General features: G+C 35.0%; 1 protein-coding gene across 1 annotated transcript; it reads left to right on the forward strand.

Moving 5' to 3' along the window:
• The first annotated feature begins 768 nt into the window (after positions 1–768).
• On the forward strand, positions 769–12162 carry LOC131030965 (eukaryotic peptide chain release factor subunit 1-2). Its single transcript, XM_059221657.1, has 3 exons — positions 769–900; positions 9902–11578; positions 11816–12162. The coding sequence occupies exon 2, from the start codon at positions 9943–9945 to the stop codon at positions 11251–11253; it is 1311 nt and encodes a 436-aa protein (XP_059077640.1). The 5' UTR covers positions 769–900; positions 9902–9942; the 3' UTR covers positions 11254–11578; positions 11816–12162.
• Positions 12163–13305: the final 1143 nt, after the last annotated feature.

The raw sequence follows: 13305 nt of genomic DNA on the forward strand, positions 1-13305 counted from the left end.
TAAATAATTAAGAAATTATTTAATATTTGAGATTAGAGGATAGAAGAATAACCATTAAATATTAGACATTTAATTGATTGATTATTTAAATATTAGATATTTAATTAATTGATTAAAGGAATTTTTAAATATTAGATATTTAATTAATTGATTAAAGAAAAATGATAAATGAATTAATTAACAAAATATTTCAATTAAATTAATTAATAGAAAAACATAAAATGAATTAAATAAATTAATCTTTTCAAATTAACTATTAAATAGAAGAATAATTATTAAATAAATTTAATTGCTCAGTCATTTTTATGTGTATACACTCACCAACATAAAATTAAAATCACATTCACATTACTCTTTTCAATATCATACAAATTAAAAAATAATAATAAGATAATTAATTTAAAAAAAAAATAACTTAAACACAACTCAACCCTTAAATTTATCACAAATACTTACTACTTTAAAACATTAAAAATCTTTAAATAATTTTAAACAATAGTTTCTTTCTTCTATTTTATCTTAATGTATATAAAATAATCCTTAAAACCTTTGTTTTCATCTTAGGTATATGAAATGGACGCACAGGCTTTTAAAATTATTTTGTGTAATAGTTTTTAAAATCTATTTTATAAAGATACCAGGATATTAAAATTATTTTATAATTATTTGAACAATAGTTTTTAATTGTTTTTTATAAACTAGGGTATCCGTACCTCATCGTTAAACTCACAAAAGTATTAATACATTAATATTAAATTAATAATAAAAATCCTCTTCGTCTGACACGTGTTTTTTATTGGGACGCGCTCGTCTTTTCTATTATATTTCCCTGTTTCTTCCATAATCTACAGAGGCGCGCACTTCATTCTTTGGAGGCAGAATAAATTTCGCTTTTGTCTGGTATGACAATTCTATTATATTTTCTCTTTGAATTCGACCGAAATTTTTATATTAATAATGAGGTTTCAATAATCTGAATGTCCGTTAGAATTTTACGGATCAAGGGTTGAGGTTTTTATTTTGTTTATTTTGTTTTGTTGTATCTTTTTAATAATTTTTGTTGGGAGGATGAATATTTTATATGATTTTAACAAATGTTAGTGGATCTATTAATAACTGTTCATTAGAGCTGCATGCAATGCCTTTTAACCTGAAATCTCGATCTACTTTTCATTTTCCCCTGTAACCTCTTTTAAGTTTCAGATTTTGTATCTTTAATACAGTAAATCTTATTTATTTTTTCTGTTTTATATAATTATTTTGGGGTTATATTGACAAATTTGGGTGTGGGTTAGAGTCACGTTGCTTTGATTTAAACCTTGGCCATTTTCAAATGTAATGGTGGGGATTAAGGATTGGAGCATGTTCAGTTTCTTTAGAGTAGTTCTGGACATTTTTTATGCCATTTTATCATTTTGTTAACTAAAAGAAAAATGTTAATTTCCACATGCTTCAGGTTCACAGAATTGTTTGTGTCCTCCATGCCAAATTTTTTGGTAAATGTTTTTCTGTGTCCTGATGTCTTTTTGTGCTTATGGCTATGGTGTGCCCTTTCTTGAAGGCACACATAGGTGAATTAATGTATGTCTACTATTCATTAACTTCGTGGGTCTTAAGGAAGGATCCCCAAGGCTATGCTTTTTAAACAACCCATTAATTTCGTGGGTCTTAAGGAAGGATGGAAACCTTGTGTCTTTAAAAGCCCTATTCAATGGCAATGCCCTCTCCAGAATCAACCTTCCGTTACGCTCTCTATTAGTGGTAACAATCTTCCTACACAATTTCCACAGCACCAAGCTAAATTACAAGAGACACAAGAATAAGGAACTGCATTCAAGATGAATAATGATTACCCTCGAGTATTATAAAGAGAGCACACAAGGAAGTGAAAAAGATTAACTTCATTCAAGGGTAATGAGATACCATAACGACTAGTTGCCTTCATCCGCGTTTATCTGTTTTCAGCTTGACTTCTGGTATTCTCTTGTAATGAGTATTACTAAGAGAACAAACAAATAATTGGAAAAAAGAAATTCATTCCAGGGGAGCAAGTATTACCATAATATTTTCTTGCCTTCTTCTGCTGTTATTTGTCTTCACCATCCTTCAAGTTGCCCTTCCTATACTTTATGTAGTCAAAGATCTCTTTTAGCACCTTTTAAATTCAAGCACATACATGAAGTCCAATTGATGAACGCCACCAGTTCCATGGGACAACAGTATCCACAAAGTCTGATTGATGAACAAAACCTGTTTCATCTGACATCAGCAAACACAAATTCAAATTGATGAAAAAACCAGCAGCGGGCTGCTTCAATGGAATAATTCCAAATTCCCTTTTTCCTAGATTTGTTGCTACAACCTTGCTACAATCAACTACATTTGTTGTGGCTGCTAATATTAGTTCTTAGCATTTAAAATGACACTCTTGGGTGGTAATCCTCTGTTTCTTCGAAAGAATTTTCTTGTTCTCCATCTCCTCATCTGCACATTCGTTTTAATTCTCCATGGAAGCAAATCTCTGATGCAACTTGCAGATTACCTATATTTTTAATTTAGTTTCACGATTTGACCATTCACATACTTTCTTATTTTGTCCAATAATCAATGGAGCGTGCTCTTCTACCATTTCCAATTTCATCTCTTTATTTTCAAGCTCGTTATGCATGGTCCAGTTGCAGTATTACACAGTACTGGTGTATCAATTTGCAATTTAAGTTCACTGGCCTTTGTTGGGTATTGAGTCACTTTCACCATATCCATTTTCATATCACAACTTGCTTCAGATATTATCTCTTCCAATATTGCACCATTTTTTGGTTTCCAAATCCATTTTACTATTAGTTAATCTTACAGTTTTTACAGTTCTTTTCTATTGTCATAATAGATTTATCATGTACTCTCATCCTGCCCATTCCCACGCTTTCAAGCTTGCTGCATATTGTCTTATTCATTCTTGTTAGACATTTTAACAATGCCAGTTGCCAGCTTTCTCTTCTCTGCTTTATTTTTTTGTATGTGGTTTTCTATGATGATTTCTTCATTGTCCTCAACTTCTCTGACCACATCAGCATATTTTATCTTCTTTGACTCCTTTCATCTCCCAATACATTTGTTGATTGTAACTAGGGTTATAGGGGTTCGGATTGCCTTAAGGCAACATCCGAACCCCATTTAGGACCGGGTCCTATCCTAGGGTAACGTGACGCTATCCTAATTCACAATGCCATGCTAAATACATGCCATTTAACATTGGCGCCAAAAACCAAGGAGGCCGACTTACATTTCAAAGAATAAAATATGCATATAAGTAAATGACAATTTTCAAGTCAATCAATCATCAAGTTCAATTACATAAAGGGCGATTTAGCTCTGCTGTGCGAATTCTTAAGAAAGGTGCGAACTTAAGGAAGAGTGTGAACTTATTCAGCTTGGTGCGAAATTGTCCAAGGGGACATAGTAGATCTTGATGCAAGTCATTGAAGCATACAAGGACAGATCTGATATGTGAAGATCAAATTCAAGCTAAGTATTGTATTTATATTTAGAGGAGAATATATAATCTGACTTTCATGCTGGGTTTTCCTCCTTGGAGGTTTTCCCAGGGTATGCTTGTTTGTCTTCTGTTCTATTTCTGATTTATGTTGGCTTATTAAATACCGCAAATCTGATTACAATCTAGGGCGCAATTTAATCTATGTTGGTTTCCTAAAATACTGCAAATCTGAATACAACCTAGGGCATAATCAATTATATAAATCTGGTTAACATACCTAGGGTTTAAAATAACATGGTATCAGAGCTATAGGTGTCATTAACTCCTGATTTTAGCAAATCAATTGTTGCATATAGCTGTTCTTTGTGTTCAGATTAAAGATGTCAGGTTTGAAGGCTGAAGATAGGCTTGAGGGAGCCATTGATTTTGCTGCTTGGAAAGTTCGTATTCTATTGGTCCTTGAAGAAAATGACCTACTGAAATTTGTAGAAGAAGAAAGGTTGTCTCCTCCAGAAGATGTTGAAGAGCTGAAACTATTCAAGAAAGATTCCCTCAAAGCTAGAAGGATCATAATTGAATCTGTCAAGAATCATCTTGTCACCGTCATATCAAAGTTTGTATCTGCCAGATAAATGATTAAACACTTTGAAGGGATGTATGAAGTCAACAATCTCAGCAGAGCTCTTGCCCTAAGACAACAACTTCTACACATAAAAATGAAAGAAGAAGACTTAATCATAGCCTACTTCATGAAGATCAATGAAATAAAGGACAAGCTAAGCACTCTTGATTGCCAAATCTCAGATAAAGACCTTGTTATGATTGCATTAAATGGTCTACCTGATGAATGGGAACCATTCATTCGTAGCATTGGTGGAAGAGCTGATCGTCCCAACTTTGAACATCTTCAATTTGATTGCATCGAAGAGGAATCTCGAATTGAGGTAAGAGGAAAACTCAAGAACTCTCTCAAAGATAATCATGTTCTCTTATCTAAATCTAGGAAAGGTGGTCATTGGAAGAAAGAGAAGAGAAGCAAAGATTTTAGATCCTCCTCCTATGATCCAAGGAAAAAGTCAAGAGATTCCTCTCACATTCATTGCTTCAGATGTGACAAATATGGTCACTATGCTAGAGATTGTCAGAATGACCCAAAGGAAAGGGAAGCCAACTTAAATGAAGTCGCTGAACAAAGTGAAGACTACCTTCTTATCTCTTCTCTTTCCAGCAATGTTCCTACGGACAACAATACGTGGATACTTGACAGTGGTGCCTCTAGACACATCTCAGGATTTCGTGAGCATCTCTCAGATCTGGTTGAAAAAGACACCAATCTTCATGTAGTAATCGGTGATGATGCTCGATACTCGGTAAAAGGTTTTGGCACTACCTCTTTAAAACTAGATTCTGGTATTTCCTTACAACTCTGTGATATTCTCTTTGTACCTGGTATTAAAAGAAATCTTATTTCCATTTCGGCTTTAGAAGATAAGGGTTTGCAAATAGCATTTTCTGAAGGGAAAGTACTCGCTTGGCCTAAGAAATCTAATTTCAAATCTGCTCGTATTATTGGAAATAGATGTGATAGTTTATATAAGCTTGCAGCTAATCCAATTCAAGCTCTCATTCATGAGACCCTTGAATCATGCAAGCTATGGCATAGAAGATTGGGTCATCTTCACTTTCAAGCTCTTTCCACTCTTGGTAAAATGGTCAAAGGTATGCCTAACCTCAGTTTATCTCATGATGATGCTTGTAAAGGTTGTGCAATGGGTAAGAATGTAAAGAATCGCTTTCATAAAAGCGATAGTAGGGCTAAAGAAAGGTTAGAACTTACCCATTCAAATTTATGTGGTCCTATGTCTGTAGCATCTCCTAGCGGTTTCCTATATTATGTTATCTTCATAGATGATTTCTCTAGGAAAACATGGATCTATTTTCTTAAAACTAAAGAGTTTGAAGAAGTCCTAAACATATTTAAAGAATTCAAAGCCTTAGTTGAAAATACGACAAGAAATCGAATTAAATGTTTGAGGTTTGACAATGGAGGTGAATACACCTCAGGTAGCTTCTATGACTTTTGTGTCAAAGCAGGAATTAAGAGGGAGTTTTGTGTTCCCTACAACCCTCAGCAAAATGGAGTTGGTGAAAGAAAGAACAGGATCATTGTTGAAGTTGCAAGAGCCATGATACATGATCAGGACTTGCAACCTTTTCTATGGGCAGAAGCATCCAAAACCGTAGTTTATATTCAGAATAGATGTCCTCATCGAGTCCTAAAAGATGTGACACTTGAAGAAGCCTTTTCTGGAATTAAACCAGACATCAGTCACCTAAGAATATTCGGAAGCCCTGTGTATGTTCATGTGCCTAAATAAAAACGAACCAAGCTGATCCATCTGGAAAGAAAGGCATCCTGGTAGGATACAACGAATCTTCCAAAGCCTTCAGGATCTACATTTCAGGTCAAAGGTATGTTGAGGTAAGTAGAGATGTAACTTTTGAAGAAGATATTGCTTTCAAAAGATCTAAAGGTTCATTAACCAACAATAATGATATGGTAATGGAAAATCAAGATTCAATTGTTGATGCTAACCCTGAGTTACAGGAGGAGTCTACTGATCTTCCAAATCAGGAAGTTCAGAATGACTCATCAGAACCCATGCAATCTACCGATATACCTCAGGATATTGTGGTCTGCAAGAAGAGACCACTTTGGGTTAGAAATATGATTCAAGATGCTGAAGGGTTTGCTGCTTCCAGAGGAACCTTCAGAAATAGCAAGAGTGTCCAAAATCACGCCAACTACATTTCTGTGATGTGCAATATAATTGAGTTTGAACCCCACAATATCGGAGAAGCTATGTTCCATCATGCTTGGAAATTAGCCATGGATGAAGAGTATGGGTCTATCATCAAGAATGATGTCTGGGACATTGTACCCAGACCCAAAGGTAAGTCTGTTGTTTCTTTTAAATGGTTGTTTAAAATTAAACATAATGCTGATGGTAGTATTGAAAAATATAAAGCTAGGTTTGTAGCACGTGGTTTTTCTCAAAAGGAAGGAATAGATTATGAAGAAACCTTTGCCCTTGTTGCTAGATATACCTCTATTAGGTCTATAATAGCTATTGCTGTAGCCAAAGGTTGGGAGCTGCATCAAATGGACGTTAAGACAGCCTTCCTTAATGGTGTCATTGAGGAGGAAGTCTATATTGAGCAACCAGAAGGTTATGTAATCCATAAAAGAGATTCTCATGTTTGCAGGTTGAAGAAAGCCTTATATGGGCTCAAACAGGCTCCTCGCGCTTGGTATGAAAGAATTGATAAGTACTTACTAAGTTTAGGGTTTTCCAAGAATGATGCTGATGCTAACATTTACTTGAAAGTTTATAAAGATGAGATGCTTATTTTAGTTTTGTATGTAGATGATTTATTTCTCACGGGTGAAAATAAATTAATCATGAGATGTAAAAAGGATTTAGCCTCAGAATTTGAAATGAAGGATTTAGGTCTAATGCATTACTTCCTAGGGTTAGAGGTATGACAAAGAGCTAATGAAATCTTTCTAAGTCAGGGAAAATACACTATTGATATTTTGAAAAGATTTAGAATGATAGATTGTAAACCTATGCGTACTCCTATGGAATCTAACTTAAAGAAGTTTAAGTGTTTCTGCAGCTAACTCTGATTTTGCTGATCCCTCTGAGTATAGGCAGTTGATTGGCTCCCTGATGTACCTAGTCAATACTAGGCCAGATATCTGTTATGCGGTTAATGCTCTCAGTTAGTTCATGAGCTCACCTAAACATGTTCACCTGGTTGCTGCCAAGCACAATTTAAGATACCTACGTGGCACGATTGGTTATGGGCTGAAGTATTCACTTAATACCCCCAATTCTCCTGAAAGGCTACTCAGATTCAGATTGGGCAGGAAGTGGCAAGGACAAGAAAAGCACTTCAGGCATCTGCTTCAACTTGAGCTCCGCAGTAATCTCTTGGGCATGCAGAAAGCAATCTTCGGTAGCATTAAGCACTGCAGAAGTTGAGTACATTGCTGCATCTGTTGCATCCAGAGAAGCAGTGTGGCTTCGTAAGCTCCTTGTTGGATTATTTGGTCAAGCCAATGATCCCACCACCATTCATTGTGATAATCAAAGCTGTATAAAGATGTCAGTAAATCCTGTATTTCATGATCGGTCCAAACATGTGGAAACACACTATCATTACATTCAAGATATGGTGCAGAGAGGCGCCATTCATCTAAAGTACATTAGCACAGATGAACAGATTGCTGACATCCTTACCAAACCTTTATCCAGAGTGAAGTTCGAGTACTTCAGAGATAGACTTGGTGTCATGGAAAACAGAACCCTGATTGAGAGGGAGCTTCAATCTCAGTGACTATTTATAGCTTGTGTGCAAGAATGAATTACATCCAATCTATGCTTGTGTGCTAGATGGATAATTGTAATAATGTAAAGACCCACTGGTGTATTACACTTTCTATACTTGTGTGCTAGAACCATCCTATGCTTGTGTGCTAGGTGGAAGATGTAATTCTATGCTTGTGTGCTAGATGGAACTTAAAGGTTTAGATTATGTATTCTCCTCCTCCCTAGTTAAGAGGGAGTGTTGATTGTAACTAGGGTTATAGGGGTTTGGATTGCCTTAAGGCAACATCCGAACCCCATTTAGGACCGGGTCCTATCCTAGGGTAACGTGACCCTATCCTAATTCACAATGCCATGCTAAATACACGCCATTTAACATTGGCGCCAAAAACCAAGGAGGCTGACTTACATTTCAAAGAATAAAAGATGCATATAAGTAAATGACAATTTGCAAGTCAATCAATCATCAAGTTCAATTACATAAAAGGCGATTTAGCTCTGCTGTGCGAATTCTTAAGAAAGGTGCGAACTTAAGGAAGAGTGTGAACTTATTCAGCTTGGTTTGAAATTGTCCAAGGGGACATAGTAGATCTTGATGCAAGTCATTGAAGCATACAAGGACAGCTCTGATATGTGAAGATCAGATTCAAGCTAAGTATTGTACTTATATTTAGAGGAGAATATATAATCTGACCTGTGGGTCTTTCATGCTGGGTTTTTCCTCCTTGGAGGTTTTCCCAGGGTATGCTTGTTTGTCTTCTGTTCTATTTCTGATTTATGTTTGCTTATTAAATACTACAAATTTGATTACAATCTAGGGCACAATTTAATCTATGTTGGTTTCCTAAAATACTGCAAATCTGAATACAACCTAGGGCATAATCAATTATATAAATCTGGTTAACATACCTAGGGTTTAAAATAACAACATTCATCCTCTCAACAATCTAGCTGTATTGGTTAATGCAACTCTATCTATCACTTCTTTGATTGAGGATCTTAACCTTGTTAGAGCAACTCTTTTTTGACTTATTTGTTTGTGGAACTTTGTAACTTTAATACCGTTTGATGCAATATTGAAGATATCTATACTAATGTATTTTGTTTTCAATCCTTGACCTTCTTTCAGCTGAACATAATCTTTCTTTGTTAGTTGTGCCGGTTTTTTGTGGAGTAGACATTGGCATGTATCTTTCTATTTTAGTCTGCATTGGTTCAAGTATGATTTTGTGAGTTGTGACTTTCTTATACTGATTTTTCATCGTTTTGTGTTTGATAGAATAAGTTTTATGAAACCTGTCATTGTGTAAAGGTTCTTCATGGCCTATGAGATCACTAGGCTACTAACTTTAAATGAAATATTTTACTCCTACTGGTACCTTATAATTAGCCAGTCCACATAGTATTGCTTATTAGTTATTTGTCACGCTCCCTTTCAGTTCAGTCTGACACTTTCAGTTTATTAAATGGCCCACTTCTATTGAGTTGATTCTTGCAAACAAATTTTGCACCATGTTATACCCCCTTTCTGATAAGGGCATGCCCGTGCACAAAAGAAATATCAGTGTTTTTGGCATACTCCTTTCTGATAACCTGTAGTGTGTTTGTACCAAGTTGTGATCTTAAGTTTTAACAATTATTTTAGAAATAAATGCTGAGTTTAATTACAGAAATCAGTTCTCTCATATTGCGATGAATCTATGGTAATGTTATTAGGTCAATTGAGTTTAAAATCTGACAGCAATATCTGGATTTTTATCTATTTACTGTAAATATAAGCATATGCCTTAGACTCTTAAGATATCCATATTGTTTCTTTCTTTCTTTTCAACTTAGCTTTTCCCCCATTTCTATAAGCTTTGGGGGTCTAGATTCTGATCGCATTTCTGTTTTGGAAAATGTACCAGTTCGTAGTTAAGTAGTGCAAAATTGTCTTCAGAGTACTAATTTTAGCTGTCTAGAGAAGTTGTCTAGAGCTTAACCTGATTTTAATTGTTTAAATTTTTTTCAGGTGCTGAAAGCCCTCCTGAGTAAACTAGGCATCTTCTAGACATGGCAGAAGCTCAGGAAACTGATAAGAACATTGAGATATGGAAGATCAAAAAATTAATTAAGGCCTTGGAAGCTGCCAGGGGTAGCGGTACAAGTATGATTTCTTTGGTAATGCCTCCAAGGGATCAGATTTCTCGTGTCACGAAAATGCTTGGTGACGAGTTTGGAACTGCATCAAACATTAAGAGCAGGGTTAACCGACAATCAGTTTTAGGAGCAATAACTTCTGCTCAGCAAAGACTGAAGCTTTACAGTAAAGTTCCACCAAAGGGATTGGTGCTTTATACAGGAACTATTCTCACAGAAGACGGAAAGGAAAAGAAAGTAACATTTGATTTTGAACCTTTCAAGCCCATAAATGCATCATTGTATCTTTGTGATAGTAGATTCCACACAGAGGCCCTGAATGAACTTCTTGCATCTGATGAGAAGTTTGGATTTATAGTTATGGATGGCAATGGTACTCTTTTTGGAACCTTGAGTGGTAATGCTCGCGAAGTTCTTCACAAGTTCACTGTAGATTTGCCTAAGAAGCATGGAAGGGGAGGACAATCAGCTTTGCGTTTTGCACGTCTTCGTATGGAGAAACGTCACAATTATGTTCGGAAAACGGCAGAGCTAGCCACTCAGTTCTTCATTAATCCTGCTACCAGTCAGCCAAACGTTGCTGGTTTGATCTTGGCAGGATCTGCAGATTTTAAGACTGAATTGAGCCAATCTGATATGTTTGATGCCAGGCTTCAGGCAAAGATACTGAATGTTGTTGATGTATCATATGGTGGAGAGAATGGATTTAATCAAGCTATTGAGCTGTCTGCTGAGATTCTATCAAATGTCAAGTTTATTCAAGAAAAGCGCTTGATAGGGAAATATTTTGCAGAAATAAGTCAGGATACAGGTAAGTATGTATTTGGTATTGATGATACTCTAAAGGCACTGGAGGCGGGAGCTGTTGAAACACTGATTGTGTGGGAGAGCCTAGATATCAACAGATATATACTGAATAATAGTGTCACTGGTGATACTCTCATTAAGCACTTAAACAAAGAGGCAGAACTTGATTTAGGCAATTTCAAGGATCAAGACTCAGGAGCAGTGCTGGAAGTTCAAGAGAAGATGTCCTTGTTGGAGTGGTTCGCTACTGAGTACAAAAATTTTGGCTGTACGCTTGAATTTGTGACTAATAAATCACAGGAAGGCTCTCAGTTCTGCAGAGGATTTGGTGGAATCGGTGGGATCCTAAGATACCAGTTAGATTTGCGAACCTTTGATGAGTTGTCTGACGATGATGGTGTCTATGAATCTGAATGACAATCAATTTATATTTATCTTGAGCATGCCGACCACAGCTCGGAAATGTGCATGAGGTGTTCAACTGTTTTTTGGTCAAGATTATGCAAATTTTTCGTCGGCAATGGCTCTTATATTAATGCAAGCTGGAAACAGTCTTTTGCGTTAAGGGATCGTGTCATTACAGGGTTTCTTCAGATAGTAGGACTGTGCTTCACAGATGATCAGTTTTTTGCATCGTTTAAGGCAAATGAACAGTTCTTTTCATTAAGGCATCATATGTTACAATGTGGGTTCTATAGACATTAAGACTGTCTTAAATCTGCATGCTTGTCACCATTGGCTGGTATGATTTATTATTGGACTTGCTATTTTTTTTTGTTTACTACCTCAGAAAAATAACAGGTTTAGATGCTGAACTTCCATTTTTTTTCTTTAATTAATTTGCAGAAGTAGAGTTATACTGAAACAATATTGTTATTAATTAGAAATGGCAGTTGAATTGCAATTTCTTGTAATCATTTTAAAGTCTTTGTTACGCTTCTAACACAAATTGTGAACTGTTAATTTGAATTTGTATCAGGGGTTCACTGGACAAACTGGGCTCGGAATGAATGTTGGGACCATCAGCTCTATGCTAAATGCAAAGTCTCATATAGCGTAGTCATGAGTTCACAGATTTGCATCTGGTACTAGTCATGTTATTATCTATCTAGCATAATGATTAATGTTGGAGGTTTTGGGTGTTATTGAACCGGGCATGAAGTGAGATTTGAATTGTTGATATGAGTAAAGTGTTTCCTATGGACATACTGTTTGATATATCTATAGTATGCGGATATGATATTAGGGAAAATAAGACCCTTTCTTTTCTTTAAGAGATCTCAGATACTCTGCTATTAATAATGAACTGACGTTTACAGTAGATAAGTGTTACATATGGCATCTTTTCCCTGACTGCATATTTTTTGTGTGGTAATTTTATTGTTGTTTCTTTTTTTTCGCTGCAACTGGTTTCTCAATTTCCATTTTCTTTAAACATCAACATAATGTGTAGAGCTGCTAGTTGATTATGGAAATCTCATGCATATGCATTTCAAAGGTTATTGACCAAGAACGTTTTATCTGGAACATAATCATTGAAAAAGCAATGTTTTCTATTTTGTTCAACTGAAGATGTTATGGGAAGATATTAGATATTTAAATTGAATCTGGGAAGAGAATGCTCTTTGTGGGATTTGTTTAAAAGTTTATTTATTTGATTCGCTGGGTAAAACCATTGAGCTAAATAAAACTTGTGATTGTCGACAAATTTCAATTGTGATAGATCAGTAAAATGTTGTGGAGATTCGATCCAGTTTAACTGGATGGAAATTTGGTGCTGTTTAGAAAATAGTATTTGATTAAAAACATAAAATTTACAAATCATAACAGATTTTTACATAATTTTTAGTGGTTTGATCTTCTTAATCTGTCTTCTTAATATTATTTTACAGTAAAAAAATCTGCTGAAAAATAATTATTGTATTATGTGAAATTGTGTTTTTACAATTATACTGTTTTGCATGAAGAATAGCCATACGAAAACATATAGATAAATAGGTAAGTGTTACATCTGGCATCTTTTCCTTGACTGCATATTTTTTAGTTTGGTAATTTTATTATTGTTTCTTTTTTTTCGGTGCAACTGGTTTCTCTATTTCATTTTTCTTTAAACATCAACATAATGTGTAGAGCTGCTAGTTGATTATGGAAATCTCATGCAGATGCATTTCAAAGGTTATTGACCTGGGAAGTTTTATCTGGAACATAATCATTGAAAAAGCAAAGTTTTCTCGTTTGTTCAACTGAAGATGTTATGCTAAGATATTAGATATTTAAATGGAATCTGGGAACTGCAGGCCTGGAATTTGACGGTCACCCCTACCTGTCATGAATTTTTGATGACGGTTTAGTCATTTCAATGTCTTTCATTTGACGTTTTAAGAAAAATATTAACTGTCAAAAAATATAAAAGTAGAAGATTGAAGCAATGAAAATCAATTATATTCTATTATTTAAAATATTTTATCA

This window comes from Cryptomeria japonica, chromosome 5, assembly GCF_030272615.1.
Source record: "Cryptomeria japonica chromosome 5, Sugi_1.0, whole genome shotgun sequence".
In the NCBI taxonomy this organism is placed as follows: domain Eukaryota; kingdom Viridiplantae; phylum Streptophyta; class Pinopsida; order Cupressales; family Cupressaceae; genus Cryptomeria; species Cryptomeria japonica.

Coding starts and splice junctions, on each gene's coding strand:
- LOC131030965 (XM_059221657.1), top strand. CDS start 9,943: ATGGCAGAAGCTCAGGAAACTGATAAGAACATTGAGATATGGAAGATC.